This window comes from Pempheris klunzingeri, chromosome 18 (assembly GCF_042242105.1).
Source record: "Pempheris klunzingeri isolate RE-2024b chromosome 18, fPemKlu1.hap1, whole genome shotgun sequence".
Taxonomy (NCBI): Eukaryota; Metazoa; Chordata; class Actinopteri; order Acropomatiformes; family Pempheridae; genus Pempheris; species Pempheris klunzingeri.
In genome coordinates, this window is record NC_092029.1 from 17,250,545 (window position 1) to 17,277,492 (window position 26,948).

The 26,948-nt window shown below is 41.4% G+C and overlaps 1 protein-coding gene across 2 annotated transcripts in view; it reads left to right on the forward strand.

The window, feature by feature from the left end:
* map3k5 (mitogen-activated protein kinase kinase kinase 5) overlaps nt 1-26,948 on the forward strand; it is a 63,407-nt gene that overhangs the window by 22,649 nt on the left and 13,810 nt on the right. The window contains exons 4-16 of one of the 2 annotated variants that reach the window (XM_070849006.1): nt 4,490-4,686; nt 7,784-7,952; nt 9,423-9,529; nt 14,225-14,395; nt 15,629-15,741; nt 16,636-16,795; nt 17,793-17,946; nt 18,129-18,236; nt 19,025-19,077; nt 20,694-20,789; nt 22,949-23,030; nt 24,352-24,485; nt 26,289-26,416. In XM_070849006.1, coding sequence (XP_070705107.1) covers nt 4,490-4,686; nt 7,784-7,952; nt 9,423-9,529; nt 14,225-14,395; nt 15,629-15,741; nt 16,636-16,795; nt 17,793-17,946; nt 18,129-18,236; nt 19,025-19,077; nt 20,694-20,789; nt 22,949-23,030; nt 24,352-24,485; nt 26,289-26,416 — 1,672 coding nt within the window. The remainder of the gene's footprint in view (nt 1-4,489; nt 4,687-7,783; nt 7,953-9,422; nt 9,530-14,224; nt 14,396-15,628; nt 15,742-16,635; nt 16,796-17,792; nt 17,947-18,128; nt 18,237-19,024; nt 19,078-20,693; nt 20,790-22,948; nt 23,031-24,351; nt 24,486-26,288; nt 26,417-26,948) is intronic. The other variant, XM_070849007.1, reaches the window with a different exon arrangement.

Consider the following 26,948-nt stretch of genomic DNA (forward strand, 5'->3'; position numbering starts at 1 on the left):
GAAGGTACCAGAATTTGTTTTATATTTTAGATTCTTCCAAGCAGCCACCTTTTGCTTTGATGGCTGCTTTGCACACTCTTGTTATTCTCTCAGTCAGCTTCATGAGTTCCCAGAGGTGCTGAGCACTTGTTGGCTGCTTTTCCTTCAATCTGCGGTCCAACTCATCCCAAACCACCTCAATTGGATTTAGGTCGGGTGATTGTGGAGGCCAGGTCATGTGATGCAGCACTCCATCACTCTCCTTATTGGTCAAATAGCCCTTACACAGCCTGGAGGTGTGTTTGGAGTCACTGTCCTGTTGGAAAGCTAACGATGGTCCCACTAAGCTCAAACCGGATGGGATGTGGCTGCATAATGCCGTGGTAGCCATGCTGGGTCAGTGTGCCTTGAATTAAGTTGAGTGGGTCTTGCCATAATAAGGATTTGAACAGTAGTCAAATAGGGCTATTCACTGTATAGAACTGTGTACCAACCTCTGCACAACACAACTAATGTCTAAAATACCATAAAAAGGCAAGAAATGATGTTAACTGAAAACCATTCCAGGTGACTACTACATTACTACATAATTCCGTTTGTGTTCCTGCATAGTTTTAGTGTCTTCAATATTAATCTGCAATGTAGAAAATAATGCAAACAAAGGAAAACCACTGAATGTGAAGGTGTGTCCAAAACCTTTGACTGGTACTGTACAGTTTAATCAATTTGGATTCCCATCCCATCATTTAAGTCACATTCATATGTGTGTTCAGAAAAACACCAAAGGTCACAAGAAGACTTCACACAGAAGGCAAAGCACAAAGCTTCAGCCTGCTGTAGTCTAAGGAATGAACATCCTACACAACTTTACAGTTAATCCTTGAAATTAGAACAATACCTAGATTATTTATAGGCACAGTTTATTTCCAAACGAGAGAGTATTCAAGGACCGGCACAGGAAAGAATCCAAAATGCCAGTCATGTTAACCCCTGTCACTGTTGCTAAGCCTGTCGAGCTCCCCATTGTCACAAAGCACTTATGTCATTTACTTTGCTAACTATGGCAGATTTACTACCTCATTTGTTTGAAATGACAGTGAGGTAATAAAGCTCAACTCCTTGCGTTGGTTGAAAACATTGTCTCCTGCTGACTTTTGAACGTTTCTAGCTGACTCATTTTAAACAAGAATTCATGGCAATGATGATCTGTGTTCAGGTAATTAGCTTCATTGTATTTGAATTGCACTAAAAATGGAGTTCAAACGTTTTCAGATGCCGACTATAGAAAAGCAAACTCAACAACAATACAGAGGTTAGAACTGGCTTTTACTGGCAGTATTTTCACAATGTCTCACTTTTACAAGAGAGAAGGCCAGATATTTGTTTGGAAAATGTAACTCTGTTTAACACTTTTGGTTGAAGTTGCTGGAGTTTAAACTTCCCCAAACCACATGAGCAAAGACAGTAACATTATTCTAACCTAAATCAGCATCTTGGTGCTCACGGAGTGGGGGTTTCAGTCCTACAATTTTGCTCTTGTCCTTTCTCTCTTCCTTTTGTCAGGGCTAAAAAAACACAGTCCTTTAAAGTCTTTTACCAGGGCGCCACTTAAACATGTGGAGAAATCCAAAGCCTGACAGGCCTGTGGAGCCTAATCGCTAAACTATAATTGGACTATCAGTGTTGAGGGGAGGGGTTTAGCCTACAGTCAGTTGCCCTCTAACTACAGTAGCCTCAGTGCTGATGCACATGCATTTCATTTCTATCATTTAAAATGCAATCGGCACGTGTAAATCAATCTGCTTATCCTCTGTTGTTAGAAACGCATGTGTTAGTAGTTGCCATTAACTGAGCTCATTTAACTCCCCACCATGATGGTGGAATTCCAGGTAACCAGCCTCTCTTGGTTTATATCGAGTTGCTGTAATTGCTTGCACATTGCTTTGTCTGTGATAGTGTGAATTCACTGAGTGTAGCTACCCACTGGTTCGCATGTGCGGTTGCAGCTCACAGGTACAAACTCTCAGAGCTTCAGGCGTTGGGGGGGGAGGAGAGCATGGGTGGGTATTAGTCACGACTACTTCCTCAATGAGTTAACGACTGCTGAAACAGTCATATAGATTAAGCGGTAACATCAAGTTGCGGTCAGCTCTGTGTGTGTCTCTGTGAAGGTGAGCGAGTGGGCATGCAGCTCCAACACTATCCTGCTGGAACTGCAAACGGACAGATGGACCATCGGCAAGGCTAACAAACCAGATGACTCACTCACTGAATAACTGAGTCATTCTCACTCACATTCACCAGATTCCCCGTGAGCCAGTGCTGTCACATGTGTTTCATTCGCAGCTCAGAAACTTGTTACCTGTGAGCCGCTGGCGGAGGGTAGCTTCGAACGGCCTGCAGCCGCGCTGAAATATGCATCGGCTTGTGAAAACAAACCTGTCATGTGATCCCCGTGGCTTCACAAATCACACAAACACAGAGGAGCTAAATATAGCGTCAGGATTTTGCAACCTGTCTGGTTACACCTAACAGAAACAGGGGTCACAGGTTTATTTTTGAAAGGCATGCACCTCTACTGCAGCGACCGGTGATGTCATGAACCGCTGTTGCACAGGAGGAAGTAGTTATCTGTCTTTCATTGCTTCAGCACCGTACCTTCCTTTCACTTCCTTTTTTCTCTTGGCAGCGAGAGCAGCAGGAGTAAAGCTTCTGAAAGAGGCTGCTGAAAAGCTGAAACCAGGATAGATTATTAAAGCTGTCAGGATGCAGCTGGGTAACAGCCCAACCGCCTTCAGATGCTCTCATGTTGGGTTTCACCACACATCTGACATTCTGGGAACAGCTCTCCTTGAAAAGACCTCGGCTGTTTCTTGAGGATGTCAATACTGGATTTCCTGCCTCTCTCTCTCTCTTTCTCTCTTTCTCTTCACTGTCTGTAAACACCACACACACGTGTTTCCTCTTTGTTTATTCAGCAGTGGCAGGCCACCGAAACAGAAGCGCCATGACCGCTGCTGAAGAACAACGCGAAGTTAAAACAAATAGAGATACAGAATGCAGAAACCCACCTCCAGAACAAAACACAGATGTCTGGAATTAGACCTAAGTAAATAAAGAAGAGCACTCGTAGTGCTACAACTGCAGCTAAAACTGAAACAGACGGGAATTGAAATTACTCCTGAATGCCACAGCTGCAGCAAATAACAGGGTAGAGCTTTGCACGGGGTGAGCAGAAAGACCTGCGTTACTGCTTGATTTGAGCGGCAGGATGCATCAGCAAGTGGAATTTTGCTGGTTTGTTTGTGGTTCTAAGAACGCGGGACTGATGCAGATGTGTCCTCCTGAATGCTGCCTGTTCAGGTTCAGTGATGACAGCGCTCATCAAACACTATTGTATGTGTAGACAGATCAGGGCCCAAATGTCATTACCTGAAACTGTCTCAGAGAGGGGAAACAGCTCAGACTTCCTCCAAGCAATCTGCTTCCTCCCCATACAATGTAATGTTTTACGACACACCGTCTATAAAATCAGTTGTAAAGAGTTTTTCCTACGTCATTTGGAATTGGTTAATGAAGGGTTGTATTTACTGTGCTGTAGAGCATGAGCACCTTGTACTGTAAGGATGTTTTATCTGCTTATGATCCATCATACTCTAACCTTGGTTATGAATACATATAATATCTCAATATGGTATGCCACAATAGAAGACACATAGCATGTTGTCTTCTATTGGTAGATTGTGTAATACTTAATGATTAATTAATAAGTCTAGCATTTACAATCTTGTTTAAAAACAGTACAAAAGCATCAATTAGAATAATATGTTTACAGTAGCAAAGGACAAGCTTATTACTATACACTACATAATAGATTATTTATATGGATTTATCAATATGTAAGCAGCATTTTACCGCTGCAGCTGAAAATTTGCTAGATGTCAAAGGAAGTGGAGAAAAAAAGTAGAATGTTAACCTCTGATACGAAGTGGAACAGAAGTGTAAAGTTGCAGAAAATGGAAATAATCAAGTAAAGCACAAGTGACTCTGAATTTTACATAAGTTCCATACTCGAGCACTTAGTTACTTTCCACCACTGTGGATTTGTACATTTAGATATTTAAAAACAAAGATGTAGACCAAGAGGAAAGGCATATAATGCAGTCACTGTTTATACATGACATTTCTTTAAATGTGTCAAGCTCAAGGGGTTCGGATCTGCATGAGTATATATGAGTATATATTTAGTTGTAGTACAACCTCTGCTGTCACAGAATGAGGAAGGTTTTAGGCTGAAAAGGCAAAGTTATATTCTGAATTGAAAGTTTTGTCTTGACCTTGAAAACAGTAGTTGACTCAGTCACACTATGAGATCCGTCTACCAGCCATTGTAGAGTATTTCATCGTATCTTCTTCAGTCGGCAAAGAGATCAAAAGGAGGTCAGACATGAGCGCCCTTGCGCTTAAAAACACAGACAGCTGTTTTCCATAACTGTGTCTCTTGTATCAGCAGACGTGCTCAGCCAACTACACCTTCATCCCGTACATGGTGACGCCCCACAACAAGGTGTACTGCTGTGAGAGCAGCCTGATGAAGGGCCTGACCGAGCTGATGCAGCCCAGCTTCGAGATGCTGCTGGGGCCCATCTGCATGCCGCTGCTCGACCGATTCATCCAGCTGCTCAAAGTGTCACAGGCAAACTCCCAGTAAGTCTGTCCAAGGGCTCGCAGGCTTGACATTTTTCCATATTTTTCAAAGTGTGAACAGATTGTTCATAAATTATAATTAAAATGAATATTATACAAGTCATTATTACCATTCCCTAAACACAAGAAATTCCTCATTGCAGCCACTACATAGCACATAGCAGGGATGCTAACAGTACAAACATCCTGTTTTTGAGTTCAGTACTGCTCTGCAAAAGAAGAGACCAGCAACTACTGAAGCAGTGAAACTGAGAAAAATGGTTTTATCTCTAACAACCATAAAAGGTCGTGAAACCTTAATTTTTGTATGTTTAGGCTAACTAAGCACCTACATATGACCTTAAACTATTGCTATTGTCTGTATGTCTGTCTAATAATGATAATGTTTACACTTACACAAGTAAAACTGCAATTTAACACATGTAAGTACATTTGGATGCAGGTTTAGCAGGTTTTCAAATTTCTGGCAAACAACAGATTTCTCACTTTTTTACCAGTTATGTAGTTACTGCATTTTGACAGAACGGGGTTAGAATGGAGTTTTCCAACCGTGATGAAAATCTTAATGACCGTGGATTTTCAGGTACTAAAAACACTTTAACACTGAGAGCAAAGCAATAGGTGTGAGGGTGAGGAAACAAAAGAGAAAGTCTATTTAAACTATTCCTGCTAACTATGACTTCCTCTGAAGGCAAAGTGATGTGATTGTTTGTAGTCACAGGGCCGCACGTGAAAAGCCCAAAATGTTTCCTCATGTATTGTAGAGCGATTGTTACACTGGAAGACAATATTCAACGTGCATGTTGATTTATGAAGCCATTATATTGTATCTCCAAGTTCCTGTTGTCCAAAACTGAGCTCACAGGTGTCCATGTTTGAACAGCACTGTGACTCAGCAGAGAGCCGGTTTTTATTATCCCACTCTTTCTATTTTTACTCACTGTAATTATTTTTATGTAGTGTATTCCTCAGTTTTGACTAGCTTGGTGATCCACATTTTGAAAAAGAGAAAAATGATTAGAAGCATTTGCACAGCCTCAGTTGCTTGGGTAATATTTTAGGCTTTCCTGCCAACAGGCAATGCAGCAGCCAGTTAGTTCTAAATCCAGGAATAGTGACTCAGGATTTACAGGCAGAAAAGGAAGAGAAAACGTGCACTTTGATAAAGGCAAGGCAGCTTTATTTGTAGCTTTGTTTAAGGCAACTCAAAGTGTTTTACATAGGCAAAGGAAGACATTAGAATGACGTTCAAAACGATAAGCAATACAAAAGCGATAAATGAATAAGATCAAGACAAAACGAGAGGACTTTTTAGAATTTTTATAAAATGAAATAAAATGCAAACATTGAAATAAGATACAGTTGCAGCACAGTTGTACGTTGCCTAAATGCAACAGAGGAAATAAAAGTGCAGTCACTCAAAGGCACATGCGAACAACCAGGTTTTTAATTTAGATTTGAAAGCTGCTGCAGTCGGCCTACGATGAGATCATCAGGACGTTTGGTCCCTGTGGGGGAAGACTCAAGGTTCTACCAGGTTTTACATAGTTTATATGAAGCGCGCAGCCATCAGAATGCATTCCATACATTGTGTGAAGGAGTAGGACTGCTATTCATAATAGCTGAAGTATAGATGAAACGTATTCTGTCTGATGGCGCTGAGACCTTTGCTATGAACTGTCAGTGTTCATTTTGTAATAACCACAAAACAGGATATCAGCCAGTGTCATTGTTGCCTTGTTCCGATGTGACTGACGTTTAATTTCAGTCTGATTTCATTTTAGTCGACTAGCTCACACGGACCACATTTATTATCTGAGCACAGTGTATGTGCTGAGTCACTATTTGGCATTTAGGCTTTAACCTTGTGACAACGACGCACCACGTTCAGCACATGAGAGAGTGGGGAGCGACATAATGTAATGTGCCGCAGATGAGCATCAGAGGATGGAGGTTTCCAGAGTTTTGGTAGCGACGTAAATATGGCACTTAATCCATTACTCTATTTTGAAGAAAATTAACAAATGAATGAAATTTTAGTCAGCCAACTCACATGCAACACGTTTATTATATAAATATTCTTATATGATAAAAATATGTTTTTCTACAAAATTCCTTTCTGCAATGAAGAGTTAAGCCAGAAGTACGAGAGAGGTACTTTTCCTAATAAAATACTGTCTAAATTTGGCAAAATTCTGATTCATATCAGAAAATATGATCAAAGAACAAGTAAAAAAAAAAAGACAACCACCAAGCGCTCGGTGCCAGATTTCAGAATTCTGTTTTTAATACTCTGTGCTGCACATTTTGTGCTGTCGTATTAATTGAAAGTTAAAATTCCAGCCTTGGCTTGCAGTTAACGGCTGAGTGTGGCAGCAATTTAAATGTTTGAAGAGGACGTCAGCAGCTCAGCAGAACGTGTAAATATGTGGGATAAAATCCACACAGAGCTGTGAATGAAGACGTTTTGTAAAGTTGCATCAAACACATGTAAAAGGCTGTAGATTTTTATATTTTAGATGGTTTTTATCCATCCTTTTATGCGTAGAGAAGAATATCAAAGAGCACATCAGCGAAGGGTAAATTATTAATTTTATGCTTTTCCTCCACAGAATCTATCAAGACTAATATCTGTGCGGGTTCACGAGACCCTTCCTCCGTCAGTCACTAAAAGAACCTGTAAAATAGAACAGAAAATATACATATATATGATATTAATACAACTATTGTTTCAAATTCTTCACCATACTGGAGGTACAGAGCAATATTTAAACACCATTTATGAAATATTCTGTCTTTCAAACTAGTGGAAATAAGCTCCTCTCACTAGAGAATGATCAGCAGGGATTTAAAACTCCAGTCATGTTAGAATTGAGATACCAGATGATCAAACTACCAGTTTCATCAGTACAATATCCACTGGACTTTAGTGTGGTGGTTGTTTATCCTGAGCAAACGTTGGCAGGAAACATCATCTTTTGCCATTTTTTTGAAGTCAGAGAGAGGCTTACACTTACACACTGAACCTACTGTAAATAAAGGAAACTGGGGTGTTTGGTTAAGTCTTGTGTACTTCCTTCTCTTTCTTCTCTCACAGCCAGTATTTTCGTGAGACCATTCTGAACGAGATCCGTAAGGCTCGAGAGTTGTACACTGGCATGGAGCTGGCTGCCGAGCTGAGCCGCATCCAACAGCGGCTGGACAACGTGGAGTGCCTTTCAGTCGACATCGTCATCAACCTGCTGCTCACATACAGAGACATCCAGGTACAGCTGCTCTGCGTGGCCCCTCTAAACTCAGCATGCTGCTGGCATTTGCCAAATTAAGAGAGCTGCCTTATACAAATTAGGTAACTGACGGAGACAATTGGTAGCTGCCAGTGATTTCCCGTTGTTTTACCGAAGAGAACAGGCTCGTTGGAAGCATTTGACAGAAATGTGCCTTTGTGTTGTAAAACAATGCTTAAGTTTTCCTGCCAACACAGAGGCTAGCCCATCCTCTTTATCAGTGCTTCCTCTCCATTTGCTTCATAGAAATAGTGTTTGACAGCAGCATGGATGGAAAACGTGCACATCCATTGAAGAAAAAAGAATGAGGGGACAGTCCTTATTAATAACTCCCAGTAAATTTGATGAAGCGGCTGCAACAACAGATTTTTCTCACTGGATATCAACAAAGGTTTTACTTATGTCATTATAAAACAGAAAGAAGGATTAAATTGTCACATGGGATTCACTGTAACCAGTGTGAGTTTTTGTTGGATATACAGTATATTGAAAAATTGCCAAAACATTTGATTGATTATCAAGATAGTTACTGATGAATCCACTTGACTAAGTCTTCCAGCTTTATGCAGCAACATTTCAAATCTTTATCAGCCATCAAACCCACGTCAAATGATGAAAATCTGTTGACGAGCACAATATTGCTCAGGTGATTTTAACCTGCATGAAAAAAAATCACAGAACCAATCAGGATGCACCTCTGTCCTCCAGGTTCAAACCTCGTCGTAACCCTTATTTCACGCCCTGTGAACGCTGACTCTTAGGGAAATACATGCAAAAAGTTTTAACTGAACATCCCAGAGCGCCCCAAGTGTCTACACTAAACTATGAGGGCATGTCCTTCAACGAATCTCTGATGCCCTTCTGAGTTCAAACAGTCTGCGTGTGCAGCTCATTTCCCTGACTGTACAAGTTAGAGAGAGGTCACTGCCTCAGCATAAATCTGTCAGCTTCATCCCCTTTAGGAGTGGCGCTTTCTCAAACGGAGGCCATCGCAGACCGCCCGTGGAGAGCTCTAGGCAAAGCCTTTGGTCTGCTCGTCTTAAATGTGCTGCTTCACGCCCCTTAGTCCCCGCATTGCAATGGCACTCAGCGTCCAGATCCTCCCACTCACCACAGGCAGCGCCTCATGAATCATTCATTAGAACAACAAGCATTGAGGATGTGCTGAATTATTCAACATGCTTTGGGTATAGTGACTATGTAGCCAAGCAGGAGCAACAAAAATGTGATGAAGGGACCTCTCAATTATTGAGGTCTTCCTGGTGTTAAGCGGACAGTTGAGTCTCAGACAAGATGAATAAATGGACATCAGAAACTCTCCCGCCAGCCTGAGCTGTTTGGAGGACATCGGTGCAGAGGTGCATGAACAGCAGCCCCACAATGCTTAGCATTGAAAGCATGTGAAAGTGCAACAGGAGCTCATCAGTGTGTTCTCCACCCACCGTCTAGGATTATGAGTCCATAGTAAAGCTGGTGGAGACTCTGGAGAAGCTTCCAACCTTCGACCCCGTGGCTCATCCACATGTGAAGTTCCACTACGCCTTTGCACTGAATCGGTAAGATGGCGATCGTGACGACACACACACCCAGTGACACTTCTATTCTCAGACAGATTTTTTATTTTATTTTTTTTCACTTAACAAGGATTTTTATTTGTGTCGGTGCTACAATCAACTTTTATCAATTTACTTAGTATTGGACTAACAAATTACAGTTGTACTCAAAATGATTCAACCCCCATTGCACATTAGGTGTATTGGCAAAATTTACAAACTTTCAGCTGTAAGAACAGTTTAAGTAGCTCAACACAACCGATATTACAGATGGCCCTTGCTAAGTATCAAGATAGCTAACGGTCTGTTATTGCTAACATGTACATTTGCCTAAAAATCGCTATCAAGGTGTTCAGTAAACATATCATGATATTTAATTTTTGTCCTTAGGTGCTGTAATCTTGAATTTTCCTGTTGCTTTTTTTAAAGCGTTTCATAAGCAGCAGTCGTGGGAGAATTTTCTCAAACTCCTATTAAATCTTAAAAGAAAAACAAAATCACAAAATTTGAAGTTACAAGCAGCAGCAAACTCAGGTTAGGGGCTCCCAAGCTGCTGTGGCATTATTAGTAGCATGTGTGCAGCTGCTCTGCTCAGGACCAAAGGCAGATATACAGCACAGAGAGGGTTTGACGGCCTGTTTCTCACCAGCTGCTTTTCTTGTAAACTTCCTGTGGTTTTCGGGGCGCGACTGCCTCAAACGGCAATAAAGCGCACTGTTTTTTACTTTGGCACCGATTGGAAAATGTTTCTGCTGGGTGCCAAGATGCACGTGTGTTCGCTGTTAACCGTCTGGCACATTACCAGGGACGTGATATTGTGTTTTTGCGAGCTCATGGCAGCACTCCGAGACATTTCGTGAGACAAATCCATACAATAAGCGTTAATGGCAGAAGACGTTTGTTCCATCGTGACTTTGAGATGCATCCCCCAGGTTTCCAACTGGATGTCAGGAGCAGAGACAAACAGCTGTGGGAGGTTTTTAGTTTCAGCTTACCTATTCAATAAAGTGGGATGAGTCACCGTAAGTGCATTAGCTGTTACATGTGGTTGTTAATGTGATGCACCAGTTTGAACAGGTTGTCATGTGTGGTGCAACTGTGTTATCTGAGTTTTTAACGTTTTTTTTTTTTTCCTTGTTGCACGATGCTGGAGATGATTTGTGCAATTATAGTTGTGTCTTTAGCAATCTTCATTTTGTCAGGTATGATTACTTTTAGGGTTAGGGTGCAGTTTTGTTGTTCCACGTTTATTATATTATTGTATAATTGACAATGGTTGTCTAAAGGGATAACCTCAATTAAAGCAGCAGAAATACAGGTGTATTTTTGTTATTAGTATCTCTGTCAGGCAAGTGGGTGTGCGTGTGTGTCCGCAGCTAATCTCAAATACTACTGGACCAGTAGTTTGTGTGTGCATTTATGCTTGTATGCTGCAAGACCTTGCGGTTGCGATGATTCACTTTTTCTGAGAAACCTGTTTTATTGACTGTTTGATACCGTCACTGACTGCCCACAGTTTTAGCATGATTTTTGTGTCACACAAAAACAGACGTTCCCATTTGATTATTTTGTCAGATTCTCAATTGACTCTCTAGAAAATGTACTATAGACCTACCCTTATATATAGGAAAATTGAATTATTTAATTATAATTTAAAATTATACTGCAGCATTGCTAAGGGTTGTCCTCCCTGAAGCCTCTCTTCACTTCTGACCCACTTAGGCACTCTAACAATAACTTCAGTTGCCATAGTAAAATTAATGGAATCAATTAACAGCATTTTATCCATGTTGTCCTCTCATAGTGGGCAGTTTAGGGATTTTGAGTGCCTTATCCATCCTATAAAAACTAAAATATGGATTTTCTTTGGTATTTAACTATATTGAAGCTTGAGTACAAAATTACTGATATTACATTGTCAAACGTTTTTAGGTTTTTAGAGGCTGCACAATAGAGTTATATTGTAGAAAATCTTTTTTTTTTCTATTCTCAGATTTAAGAAAACTGGTTTGAACCTGTATGAATTTTCCTCTTGAAGTGTCACTGTTTAAATCATAGCCCAGACTGCGTCTATTGAATTCATACCCAAGCAGCGTGCGCCTGAGCCCTGAGATTAACAATATTCAGCCCTAACAAAAACTTGAGATTGGTCTGAAGTAGTTGTCTTTGTGCACTAATTGGCTTCAGCCTCTTGTGTGCAGCAGGGCAGCGTCAGGCATGTGAACGTGGAACGCTGCTGGGGGACCTGTTGCAAAGGGCTCACTGCCGGGACCCTGACAGAATCTCATCCATCTAAATACCTATCAGCACTCTGGAGAGACAGAGAGAAATAGGGAGATGCACGAGGAGAGAGCAGGTCTAGTTGCCCAGAGTGCTCTTCCCTCTGGACGGTCTCCATGGTAATAGCTGTCAGCTCATGTGTTTTATTTAACCTTCTCGCTCTGGAGAGAGGAGCCATGTTATGCTTATTAGGTTTTTCTTTTTTTAATTACTCACACATTGGGCCTTTGTCAGTTTTGACTACTCCTTTTTTGATTTACTGTGTTTGATCCAGTAACTGAAGAACACAAGTGACTCTCGTGGAGTAGAGCTCCTGAAGCACTTTGCTGCATGGATTGCCATAATAATGAGAAAACTGTTTTCCTGAACATATTAGAGACCTTTGTTGATGTTCATACTCCTTGTGGTGTGTAAATACAAGTACGATATGTTGACAAGTATGTGAGAATTATCTTAATTAATGGTGTCTTTATCCTATAACTGTTAATAGATTATGGAATTTAATAATCGATATACAGCTGGTCATTAATGAGGGTGCATTATTCGGCTCAAAGAGCACTTATTTGATTTTTGACTGCATCTAATTGCTCTGGTGCTTCTGCAATGCAATTCAGAGAGTACGTGTGATTAAGATAGTGTGTCAGTGTGTCAAGATAGTGTTTCCATTGATTATATTCTAGTTTGACAGTTCACTGTCAGTACATCAGATTTGTGTAACAAGTACAACAAATTAAGGTGTCTTAACCTGCTCAAACAATTTTAAAAAAAGCACATATTAAACCACCTGTTTTGGCTCATTTAGTGATCCTCCTGGTTCCCCCTGCTCAGTGCGTCTTTGGCCCCAAACTGCAATGAGTACTTGGACCCTGGTGTACTGGTTTCCAGGTCTAGTTATGTTTTAGTTTCTTTGGTTGTCATTTTGCCATTTGTCATTTATGATCCTAACATTTGTATGACCAGTTAAAGTGTCCTAACTGTACTGGGGGCTGTTTGGGTGGTTGAGCATGTGGCCAGCAGTCAATAACAGTAGTGTCTCTGATATAAATGGGATAGACAAAACATAAGACACGCCTCAACATTGTAGCCTTCATGAAGAAAGAACTTATTGCAATGCGGGTGCATTAGATCTAATTAAGTAAACAGTTTTCTTGTTTTTTTCTGATAAGGCAGAAGCATTGAACACATTAAACACTCTTTCCTGTTCTGCTCTGTTCTTTCCTCCTTTGTGGAAATATAAAAGCTTTCATGAACAGACATTCATGTAAATCGATTAATTAACACATGAGGTGGTTGCACTTCATTTCCCAAAGTGAGTCTCCTTCTCTTTTGTTATTTTTTACTCATCATAGAGCCTCAGTTATTTCCTTAAAGAGTAGTTATAACAGAACGTTCAGAATGATCCACTGCCGCACAGTCGAAAAAGCTTTAAGCACTAAATAAAAGTGCCGATTCTTCAAATGAACCCAGTCACCTCAGTAATTTAAGTCGGGCTCCTAATGGCCTCCTCTGTGCCAGGTATCACTGTCCCACAACAATGGCTGTTCATCTGTTCCCTAGCTACACACACACACACACAAACACACACATACAAACATACATATAGTTATGTGCTCGTACACCAATTCCACACGCACACACACACTCTTATTGTGTTCCTATGGTGTTCCTTAATCCACTCTGTTCAAACCAGTGATTATTTTATGCACCCAAGAGTACATTTCTTTCAGTATTATCCATTTACTGTACAGTATATACGCTGTATACTCATTAATCTTAATTATCTTTATGCTATCACGCAGCATTTGAAGGTTTGTGTTGTTGGCTTGGCAACTACATTAAACCTCATCATTACGTAAGATTGTTTTAAATAAATCCAACTATCACTTCAATGAGAATCCCATCAATTTAACACGTGTGAGTGTGTTTCTTGGTGAGAACTACTGCACTTTTTACATTTTCAGTAATATAGTTACATCACTCATTGTTAAATGGGAGAAGGCCCATTACTTCTTTCACAGTTCGGAATCTCAGGAAAACTCCTACGGTTTATGACTGATTATCCAAAAATAGAAATGGAAAAGTTTACATGTGTTTACACGACAAATGTTAATCTGGTAAATGGGCTGTGAAAGGTTTATACCAGCCCCTGTACTTGATTATTTTCTTTCAGAATTAGCCAATTCTAAGATTTTTAATGAGGCTCCTTAAGATAATTGAGAGAAGTTCAGCAGGGAAATTTGTAGGACTTGTAAGAGACATGAAGGAAAAGCCAAAACTGATGTAGCAGAGACCAGAGATGAAAACACTATTCTAGACTTCGCATAACTGCTACTGACAAATGTCTCCACCTCAAGTTAAGAAGTTGAATTTCCCTCTTTTCTAACTTTGTGTTCTTTTTCTGCATGTTTGTGGACGCAGGAGGAACCTGCCAGGAGACAGACAGAAGGCTCTGGACATAATGCTTCCCCTGGTGGAGGGCGAGGAGCAGGTAGCCTCGGACATCTACTGCCTGGTGGGACGGATCTATAAGGACATGTTCCTGGAGTCCCACTTCACTGACACGCAGAGCAGAGACAGCGGCACACAGTGGTGAGAGACCCGGGAGGGATGTCAGTTATATTTCTGTTCAGGAAAATAGTTGGTTCCTCCAGACACTGAGTCACATCACATGTAGAATGTTAGAAGAAATGTTTTGAATGGCAAGAGGCACGATTGACGCCTTTCGAAGGTGACTCACTGGATCGTGGCACTACAGTGTTAAGAGCTGAATGGCACCATGAATAAAGAACTTGAAAGCTGAAGAACTTAATAGCTGTTATCTTGAAGTTGAAACTCTTCGTCGGTGAGGAGAATTACAAGTCTCATTCAAGGAAGCAGGCTGCAAATAACGGCTTATTACAGCGGCGGCATGTAAAAGGGTATCTGAGGTCGCACAACTTTTTTACACCTTAAAACAAAATTGCAAAAGCGTGAGCACAACATGCTTCCTGTCCTTCCCTCCTCATTTTCTTCTAATGCGCCACTGCCATGATAACACTGACACCAGGGAAGTTCATAGAAATTTGTAAAAAGCTAGACCATAGTCAGGCTGTGGCTCCGAGGTAGTGCTAAAGCCACGTTAGAGAGCGTTTTTTAAGTTAAGAGTCCAGAGCTAAACCTTGTACAGACCTTTAAACGATGAAACTGAACGTTGCCAGCATGAGTGTGCTGCTGAGAAGCTAGTATGTTGCTGCTAGTAAGCCAGCACAGTCAGAGCTTTCCAGCACCTTGTTGAATCCAGGCCTGGAGCCCAGGAATTAAGGCTGTCCCGAGGCAGATCACTTGGTTCTAGCTACTTATGAGCCTGGTCATCATGTCAGCTTTGGAGGCTAAAAGTAGCTGACGGAAGTTGTCTTAATAACAGAGCAATAACAATAACAGGCTGTTGATTGTCTTCATCTGGAAATTGCTTTTAAGATCTCGTATCTTTGTCGACTGAATATGCATTATCGTGCTCCCGTCTGGCTATTATTTTCCGTTCCAGTGTCACAGCTTGGCAGAGGCCCCTAATAACATTGGCACCCCCTTCCCCCAGCACAACAGATTACTCATTAAATAAATGAAATTTCTTGTTTTGCGAGGCAGCTCACAGTTGCAGCATGCCATTCTGCGGTCCCAACTCAATATGGCTGTAATTGTTTTTTCTAACCTGAAGGGTCTCAGGAAGCTGGGGGAGCCCCGTGAAGCCATCCGTTATCTCAGAGATTCTTGGGATTTGCAATGGCACATTTCTTGGAAGAAAAGTGTTTATTAAAGTCCTTTTTTTTTTCCCTCCTCTCTCAGGTTTAAAAGGGGGTTTGAGTCAGAGCCAACACTACACTCTGGTATCAACTATGCTGTTCTACTCCTGGCAGCCGGACACCAGTTCGACACATCTTTTGAGCTTCGCAAAGTGGGTGAGTTGGAGTCAGATGGGATATCTGTTCTTGCTCCGATAGATCCGTCAAATCTATCTGGGGAATTGGTCAGTTTTAATGAAGGAAAGCTTGTTGAGATTAGATTAGACAGTTTTTATGATTTGCATCCATGCATGGACACCTGCAGGTTAAAGTTACACTAATCAGTGTTTTTATATGATCACGTGACTTTGCTGTTCCCCTCAGGTACGGTGTTTTCAGCTCCATGATTTAGTTTAACAGATGGCAGGGAGCTGTTTGTACTGCAGGGTACCTGTCCAGCACCAAACATGTTGCATAAGTGTTTTATCGTACAATATCAAACTGTTGTGTTGGTTTAAACAAACTGCTCAAATATTAATTACAGCTGCTTTAATGAAGAAAAGTCAGATGGAAACATTTCCTCCTGTTGCAAGCGAGCATGCCATTAAGCCCCTCTTGTGCTTTAGTCCTGAAATCTGAGGCCCAGAGGAGCTCAGGAATGTGGGAAACGGAGCAAACAGTCCTGGGAATCGGCCTGCTGCTCCCTAATTTAGCCCCACCTTCCATCCCTGTAGACCCTACTTACCCCTACATGTATCCCACCCCCGCCTCTCCAGGTGGCAGGCTACTGCAGCAGGACATGTAGCTGCAGCTTCCCTCAGCAGGAGCAGAGAACGTTATCACAGTACCTTTGAACTCCTGCGGAATACAATAACAAATCATAAAGCTCGACCGCTGCGCTGCATGTTGTGGCACATCCAAGAATGAACATTTTCTGAGCCCTTTTTTGCGATGGTCTCATCTTTAGCTACCTTGTCTGCTCACAATCTCAGTTTATGACAGCCACGGGGGGAACGCAATAACTGAAATTATCCTCCTATTTTACTGAATAACTCTTTTCATGTTTTCCAGGGGTGAAGCTGAGCAGCCTGTTGGGGAAGAAAGGCAGCCTGGATAAGCTGCAGAGCTACTGGGATGTGGGCTTCTTCCTGGGCGCCAGCATTCTGGCCTGCGACAACACCAGGGTCATCCAGGCCTCTGAGAAACTCTTCAAACTCAAAGCCCCCATCTGGTGAGAACACGGATAAGCCGCACGCAGATTAGCATGCAGGAAAACACATTTTATGCTGCATCTATCACCAACTGTGTCCTCTGCTTTCCCTTGAAACCACAGTGGCCATCTGTGGAAGCATTTGGTGCGTTTCTCATGGAGAACAGAGAATATCACAAGGAACTCACTTTGCTCATTTGAACAGCACCGCTGTCTTTACACGGATTTGATCAGTATACGAGCCTGGTGTCGCGACATTTTGCGAGGAGTTTAAAATGTGTTAGGATGCAAAAGATTTGCTTTTCCTTAACAGGAGGCGCAACTAGAAACAGGCAGTGTGACGTTAAACGGTGCAGAGATGAGTGAGTGGAGAGGGTGATGCATTGACTTTCAGCTAAAAGCATTACTGCCAGAAAAAAAAAACAGATTTTTGTTTGTTTCAGTGAAATTTCTTCTTAATTAGACATGACCAAAATGTTTTCTTCACGACAAACAGATTTTATTGTGTTTTAATGGGAAAACAGGAAACTGAGGCCCAAAACTTTGACATTTTTATATGATGAGAAATTGAAAATAACTGTTCTCACGTAATCCACTCACAGTGAAGGAACAGACAGTCTGTACATCATTTCAGACTTTGCATCCATTCCTCAGATGAACAACATGTGGAGGAATACAGTACACTGTCTGCGGCTCCTTTTCTTTGCAGCACTTAAGATCCTGCTGTTTTTTATTTGTGTTAACGCTGTGAAAACTCTTTAAGTTTCCATTAATGTCACAAAGAAAAAGGAGCCCCAGCATGTAAACACAATCATATGGTATTGTTTGTTTCTTTGCTCTCTCTCTCTCTCTCTCTCTCTCTGTTCATGGGTTTGAAACAATATTAAACACGTGCAAATCATTTTCAGTAAATTGTTTTGTTTGTGACATCAGATGTTTTGTCTGTTGAGAAATGGAGGCCAATGAATTTTACATTTGGTTAAATATTTTTTCTTTTATTCTGTGTGGTTTGTTTCAGGTATCTGCGCTCACTGGTGGAAACCATCTTGATCTACCAGCAGTTCAAGAAACCCGGCGTGGAGCAGCCGGCCCCCAAGCAGGAGCTGGTGGACTTCTGGATGGACTTCCTGGTGGAGGCCACCAAGAAAGACGTCTCCTCTGTCCGATTTCCTGTAAGTGACTCCAGCCACGGGGGCCATTGAACTTGTAATGATGCAGCACAGTGACCAAACAGTGGCTGATTTATTGGGCAACTCTCAGGTTTAATATGTGGAAACAAGAGAAAAAGATTATGCATGCCCAGCAAACCTTCTGTGGTTAAATAAACAATGCAGCGCTGTAATTTATTTTCCAGGTGTTGATATTGGAGCCCACTAAAGTGTACCAGCCTTCATATTTGTCCATAAACAAGGATGTGGATGACAACACAGTGTCTATCTGGCATGTTGATCCTGATGACAAGGTGGGTGTCCGTTATTTATACCATCAAACAACAATAACTATAACAATTCTGCTTTTCAGACTCTTCTTTTTCTGCTGTCAATTCCTCCACATTCTAGTGGACAAATCCTTTTACTGGTAATAATCCGTTACTGAATCCTGAATCTGATATGAAACATCAAAAAAACAAAGAGCAGCTAGAAAAAAAAAACAAGTCTACATGAAATATGGTATAATATAAAGTCTATAAGAAAAAAAGGGACTGCTCCACCTGTGTAAGAGGAAGTGGAGCTGGTGGGTGATGCGTACATGCATGCATGCCTTCATATTATTATGGTAAAACAAACCAGTGATATAATCAAAGATTCTCCCCATGTTTGCCAACAGAACTTAACAGATGGATGGTGACTGCCAGCTTTTGTTGTTTTTGTTCTCCTTTGTTAGATGCTACACTGTGATAATGGACTCTTGTTTCCTGTCATGAAATTCTTTGAGTCTACCTTATTGATTTTTCTTCATATTGTTACACATGGTTACAGCAGATACACGGCACAAAAGTGAAAACGGTTGCTCTGGAGAAATTGATCCTAGTAAACCTGCTACATGAGCTACACTGACCTCACACTTTCATTTAATTCATGTGCTACAGCTGATGTAATAAAAACCACTAATGTGTTTTTATTACTGTGAGGTAAATCAACATGTTAGGGGTAATGCCACTGCTCTAATAGCACTATCAGTTTGCCATAGTGAGTCAGAGTAGTGTGTTCCCAGAAGCTGTAATGATGTTTGTTTTAATGTATCCTGCAGCACAAGGGGATCCACGAGTGGAACTTCAGCGCCACATCAGTACGAGGTGTCAGGTCAGTGTCTGCTGTCTTTAATGACACACTCATATTACAGCTGAGGGAGGTCACAGTGACCTCACACCTGTCTCCAGAGGGTGACTGGTCTAAATTTATCATCAGAGGGCGGATCGGAGGAAAACTATTTAGCTCCACGATGTGCCTGAAAGACACCAGAGGATTATGACGAATCATTTCTGCCATTTGGAGGGATGTTACGACTTGTTCATGCCAACCCTGCCATTATGTTTGCGCTCTAACACGCTGCAATTGCATGTTGATGTGCAACAACATGATCAGAGCACACCGAGGCTTCAAAAATCTTTGTCTTTTCCTTGAGTTGAGCAGGTGGAGTGTTTGTCAGGAGAACAATGGCCGAGAAGGCAGCGTATGTTTGTTTATGACAACAAAAACAATACAGACAACATTAATATGCTGCAGGCACGCCAGCCGCTCTGTGAGAAGGCGCTTTGAGCTAAATGCCAACATACTTATGTCAAGCACGTTTGACGTTCCCAATGTTCACAATGTTAGTTCAGCATGTTGGCATGCTAACATTTGCTAATTAGCGCTAAACAGGCTGATGAGAATGTCAAGTTTGGTCAAGTAATCCTCAGGGAACCATGAATGTCAATAGATATATATGAATTAATAACATAAGATTGTTCCAAGATATGAAGATATGCATGTCTGAGGATTATGTATATGAGTGTCAGTATTTAAGTTAGTGACTAAAAACCTGCACATCCAAAATAAAACAAAGGAGATATGTTATGAGCCAAACAAATTTGCTGCTAACTGTGCACATGTGAAGGGCCTGACCTGTTATAGGTGCTGAGGTATCTAAGCATGCACAAAAGCATGTTATGTCAATCATGCAACATGCAGTGGTAAATCACAGATTTTCGACATGTGCGTTAACACCACTTCAGCTCCGACAGCTCCAGACTGCATCAGAATGCTCCTTCAGTGCCACAGACAGTCTACCACAGACACTTTCCATGATGTTTTTCTCTGCGCCTCCTTTTCCACGGTCCTCAAAGGAATTCAGTGTCAGAGCGGGGAGACACGGAGGGCTGTGCTCGCATGTTGCTAGGGAACGGCTCATTCTCTGTGCCCACTCAGCCTGCAGACGGACAGCAGGACACAATAGCAGCTCTGCGAGCAACAATACGACCACACATACAGTCGCTCCGTTGTCTGGCTCAGCGGCTCCGGCCTTGGCACACTGGCCAAGAATTTAGCGAGCGCTCATCCCAGCAGATAAAAGTTTCCCATTTAGTTGTTGAATCAAAGCTGCGCAGAAACTCGGCATCGTTTCGTTTGACAATTTGCAAAACAGGTTTTGTGTTGCAGGTGCAGAATTTGTCCAGAAACAGACTCTACACTCTACACTCACACTCCTCTAATACTGCATTCTTACTGTCAGTAAGATGTATTGTCATTGCAGCTGTGTGTACATTTGTCCACTGAGGTTTATATTTTGATGGCCAACCACATGCACTGACAGTCTTATTTCACGCCACAGATTTGATGGCTGATGTCATGAATCCAGTGACAGGCTTTATTCATTCTCTGAGTCGTATCTGCTCTCATGGGAGTATTTTTCCACTAAACAAAGTGTTTCTCCTCAGCATCTCCAAGTTTGACGAGCGCAGTGCCTTCCTCTACGTCCTTCACAATGCAGAGGACTTCCAGATCTATTTCTGCACAGAGATGCACTGTAAAAGGTTGGCCTGTCTCTTCTCTCTCTCTCTCTCTGCCTTTGTGTGACACCATTAAGCTCTTTGAGAGTTTAATAATCTTCGTTTAATGTGATAAATCTTTATTTAATGTTCCTATTACTTTTGAATTTTCTTTTATTAGGATTTATGAGTCATCTTAATATCAGACCGCAATTGTCACTAAACCTAACTCTAGTTAACCACGGCACTAAAAGAGATTCTGAAAAGAGGTTTTAAATTTTTTCTAATGGGTAAACTATCAACAAGACTTTCTAGCAATGAAGTCTTTATGAAATGTTTTAACTGATGACTTTTCTTAAGCTTTATTAATCAGTTATATGCCTTTAATAAGGATGTTTGGGTTGCCAGGTTGTGAAAAAACCCTTTTACTACCCTTTTGACCGTTTGACTGCTTCTCCTCTGGTAAAGTGGTGCAGAGGATCAAGACCAAACTCCACTCATTAAGAACTTATTAAGCATTTAGTAATGACTAACAACATGTTTAGCTGCAATATTACCTGACAGAAAGGATAACTGATAACTGATCTATGAAGGATTAGTAAACGATTTATTAACCATTAGCCTCTTCTCTCTACATATCCCACTGACCTACTGAACGGTTCGTCATTATACACTCATGTTGGCCAATTAAACCACATAACTTTATCATGAATTCTAGTGGCGATCCCATTAATCCCTATTAAACTAAGAGTGTGAGCAAGACTGTATATGTGAGGAATAAGATGATTTTCCCAGCCTTTAAGGTAATTAGAGGGACATAAAAGGAGGAACTTGCTTGGTGAAGGGTGAATGAAGCCACTAATTGGAACTTTTAAACCCATTATAAATGGCGCCCTATTAAAAAGTGCTATCGATGTTAAAGTAGGTCACACTACTTTCATTGGGTTGATAAAGATTTGAATCTCACAAGCAAATGAATGAATGAATCCTGAATGTTGAACTTGAAATGCCACTGAATGTAAATACCCACACATACGGACGCACCAGCGACCACCATGATTATTGGGCAATGCACTCTAACAACCACTGTTACTCACACAGAAAGTAAGTTAAGTATAACTCTTAACTCTTTAAACCTTAGCTGTCACCGAGCCAACATCTGATATTTCTGATATATTTTTAGTCATAAAGAAGCAAACTCTCTTCCACTGCAGTGGGTGTATTTCTTCTCTCCCGTGGTTCAGGCGCTCTTGTCAGCTCTGCTCTCAGGTGGGAGATTTCGCCCCCCCCCCCCCTTCGCCACGAGCACACCTTGTTTCATTTCGGCACCATCATGTTCCTCGCTAGCTGCTCAGCAAAGCACTTAGTGTTCAGACTTGTGACTCTCACATCTGAGCCTCCCGAGCACTTCCAGTTCCATTCTGTGCAGTGTGAGAGCCAGTGAGTCATGCCTGCTGTTGTTATGACGCCGCGCTCCTTTTGATACAAAGAAAAAGGAGTCAGTGGGAAGGGAGGGGTGACAAAAGGTGAGGAGGAAGGAGAAGAAACATTAAAAATGGTAGAAAGAGGAGGAGACCCATGTCTTGTTTGTGTTTGAGCATATGTGTGACGCAAGCACACGTGTGTGACAGTGTTGCACCTGCAGGCACGCCATGTGTGACAGCATGATGAGGCGACGTGCTGATTCACAGCTTGTGTGCGGAGAGAGGGGTAAAGGTCATTGTATGTACTGTATTTGTGTGGGAGGTGTGCATGTAAACATACTGTAACCCCTTCTGGATAAGACCACCAGCCAAATACTGCCGCTCAATCACAGTATGTTCCTAATGAACCTCTATGTGCAAATTCTGTATGTTAAATGGCTCTGACTCACTCTGGATGATTTAGCCAAATACATTGCATCATTTCTTTACCTGCACGTTTTTGTTATTGTCGTTAAAATGTGCTATAGATAGGGAGATGCTAATACTCCTGTTGTAAGGGGTACTAGGAACAGATGCACTATAGCACCACTGTTTTAATTCAGGAGTGTTTGCATCTTTATATGGTAAACAGAGAAGGAATCATAGCTGCAGTGGAGCCAAAACAATCATTCAAATACTTATAGACTCCACTGTATATTTCTCAGCACCGGACTGAAGAGTGTGTGGATTTGCTGTGTGATCTGAATTTTGGACTGATTTTTTGGGGCTTTTCTTTGGCAGATTCTGTGATCTGGTCAACAGCATAACAGAGGAGGCCTGGAAAGGTCCAGAGGAGGGAGACTGTGACGCTGACGCCTTAGAGGTGAGAGGACTGAAGAGAAGATGCACTCCCATTTGGGCTCAGATAGATTTTTAGCCTTTTCGTAGCTTTAGTATGAAGTATCGTTTTTGACCGAACATGTTTCCTTGCAGGAATAACCTGAAAAAAAGAACATTTTATGGACCTGGAAACAGTTTGTCCGCTGGGTTTTTCTCCAGCACAGATTCAACCAAACATAAAAGTTATTTCCTAATCCTACAGCATTTTAGCAGTTTTTAAAAGTATGGGTGCTAAGAAGCATTGTTTGGTCACATCCTGTTGTGTCTTTGCGGCACGCTTTGCCTATATCCTCCAGGATATGGGATGTTATTGCTTCCATTAAAAGAATTGAATTGCAAGTCCCTTTTTAGTGCCAACAATCACGCTGTTTTTAATGCTTCCATCAAAAAATATGCAAGGACTGCATCATTTTCAGCTAACAGTGAAATAATGAATCACTAATATATTTCCCTTGCTTTTTATAACATAACATAAATGTTTTTGGGCAAAAATCTCTTTTAAACTCCGTCTAGCTTTTCTAATTCATTTCATCACAACTTGCATTATAATAAGTGGATCGAAACCCAGTTGCAAACCCAGTGAAAATGAACAGTCACCTGCTGGGATAAGACCTGGATTTTACTTGTGTGCTTTGTATGCTTTGACAGCACAGAACCGACACCTGCTGCTGCATTCACCTGTCTTCCCAGCAGAGCCTCAGGAAAAGAAAAGCTAATTATCCAAAAACGCAATAGCGCCCTTTTTGACTCTGCGGCGTGGCACAGATCAAATGTCTAACAGGTTTCTCTTGAGATCTGCTTTTACATGTGTCAGCCTTAATTTGCTGTTGGATTGTCTCCAGCTTTATCGGTTCCTTTCAACCTGTCCTAAAACCATGGCTTGTTTTCCTGTAAACGTTAATCTCAAGATTCAGAAAAGAAAGCGCATGGGTTTTTTTTTCTTTCTCACAAAGGTTTCATCATCAGGTCAAGGGATCAGTGCAGCAGCTGTAATGCAACATGATAACGAAGAAAAGATCATTTGTTAAAGTTGATTGGCAAATGACTCATCAGATTAGCTTGTTTGGATGAGAAACTTTTTTTATATTGATTTGTTGGACAAAAAAAACACAACGCAGTAACTTTATCCTGTAAGAAGAGAACAATAATTCTGCAAAGAATAAATAAAAGGGTTGGAATAGATTAGATTATTGTAGACAAATGCAGTAAAAACAGTAATTTCAGTATTCCAGAGAGTTATTAATCTGTAGAACACTGCTGCAGGCTGACTGATAGCTGACTGTCGCACGCTGTCGTCCCCACAGTACGACTATGAGTACGACGAGCACGGAGAGAGGGTGGTTCTGGGAAAAGGCACATTCGGAGTGGTGTACGCAGGCCGAGACCTCAGCAACCAGGTCCGACTGGCCATCAAAGAAATACCAGAGCGGGACAGCAGGTGAGAAACTGCATTTCTCTGGGGGAAAAAAAAAAAGACCACCATGTTTCTCTTTTATTTGTCGCTTTGAAGGTTTCACACTGTTGTTTACCGAAGGAGAAGCATTTTTTCTAAGGACTCCAGAGACATAATGTAGCCACTTTAACATACAGTCTGAGTGTGATGTTTTCCACAGGCACAAACAGGTCCCATTCTCGCCTAACTAGCAGTGAGGTCTACCAACTGCCAACAGTCAGTCTGTCTGTTATGACGTTTGTTGTAAACACTGATGGTCCCCAGAGGGCAAATTTTTAAAGTTTACTGATGCAATAACCCTTCGCTGAACACCACCAGTGTGTCAAAATCTTCCCTCAGTCAGCATTTTGGTTCACAAAACTAATGGATAAGAACATCATTGTTTCTCATTGTGTGTACCCTTCAGGTCTAACAAACATGCTGAATATTTAAAATAGACCCTTGATTTTTTTACAACCACACTTGCTAGCTTGCTGACGTCCTCCCTGCTTGTTGTTGGCACACTGTTACGATTATTGGGCATCACAGCTACCATTTATTGAACAACATGAAACGTAATGCACCCACAGCCACGCCCACAGTGTATGCAGTATGCACACTGGAAATAAAGCGTGCAACTAGTCATTCAAGCAAAGCTTCATAGTGCTACGAGTCACCAAAAACTCCACAGGGTACCTTTAAGTTACCTGAGAATAATCACGGTCTCCAGAGGGTGAATCCTAATACATTTGGTCGATCCACTGACCTTTGCTGTAGTGCAAACATCAGACCAAGAAGTCATATTTCGACTCAAGACAATTTGTAATCCATTTTGCAGATTGCCATGGATTCAGTGTAGCACATTCATGTGCAGACGAGGTTAGACACCTTTGATTTGAAGCCACCCTCAGGACGTATTTTAAGCAATCTTTGCAAACACCTCACCTTGTTCAGCACTGTTGAACATCATTAAGAAAAAGTGCTGCTTTCCTCCATCGGAGAGTGTGCAGCACAGATCAGCAGCGCCCCTGGCTGTATCCACTTGAGTGGCTGTGAAGGCAAACTTCCACCTTCCCTCTCACATTCCCACCACTGGCTCAGCTTAGAAATGCCCATTTCCTCATAGCGCTACAGCGTACCCAGTCATCTCGAATTGCAAGAGCGCTTGGCTAGACTAGATCATTCCACCGCCACACTTTGTTCCGCTAATCACATCAGCGAGTCAGCAGGGCACTTGGCCACGAGGAATGCGCAGAATTTGGGGAAAAATGAAGAAGTGGATTGAAATCTTAAGACAGGCTGAATGAGAGAGGGTGTGATTCATGCAGAGAGTTCAATGTGAAAAGACATCTGCTACCGAGATCCATCCTCGCCCTTTTTTCTGGTTTACTCTTTTGGCTTTTGACATCATTGTTATCTATATATATATATCCTGTTTGCTTTCCTGTCACCTTAAGGAAAAAGGCACAGTGACATCTCCATGTCACTTCATGCTCACTCAAGTTCTTTTTAGAATAAGATGGTCTCACATGTTAATTGTATATACTTCCTGGTTTTCCCGGCAAGTGAGTAGTACAGATGTTGACTTGGGAAAATCTACAGTTCAGCTAAAAAAAAAATAACTTCGTTTGTATGTAACCTTCTTTAGTGCTAGTAGTATCGGCATGATATGCGACACTAGTACCGTTTCAGCTTCATCTATGTACAACAACCAACATGTTCAGGGAATCTCACTGTCCTCTGGTCTTCTCTACAGACTGTAACAGAGTTTTCATGTTTCTTTTTTTTTTTTTTTGGTTTTTTGTACAGGTACTCTCAGCCGCTCCACGAGGAGATCGCTCTTCACAAGCACTTAAAGCACAAGAACATTGTCCAGTACCTCGGATCCATCAGCGAGAACGGCTTCATAAAGATCTTCATGGAGCAGGTTCCCGGAGGTGAGACCTGCTGTTGCTGTTATGCTCGTATAAAGAGGAAATGAAAGCTAAGAATAGAGTTCGTTTCGAACAAGAGATGTGCTCAACTTTGAACATTTGTTCGACAAAATAACTGAGAGCAGAGAGAGAATTTAATTTGTTTGAAGGACGTGATGCTCACCAAACAACAAGAGTTAAAGTATCAATTTACAGAAATTGTTCAAGTGGCTGTTATTGCTTGTCTTTATGTGTTTAGTTTACTTAAATTAAAGGTGTATTTTGCTGGAAAGAATACATTTACACCGATAGGTTGGCTGGCAAAGTCAGTGAGCTTTTAGCATTACAACTATCTTGTCTTGGAATAGATGTTTTTCAGTCCTAGAAGGGGCAATAATACAACAAGGTTATGCAACATAAACCACTTTTTATGCCAAAACCCTTTGAGCACCTCATCACTACAGCTGTTTGCATGTATCATAGAAATGCATGTAAAATGTGTATGATTTTCTCAGGTCAGAGTGAGAGCACTGATTGTTGTTGTACTTTTGTCCCG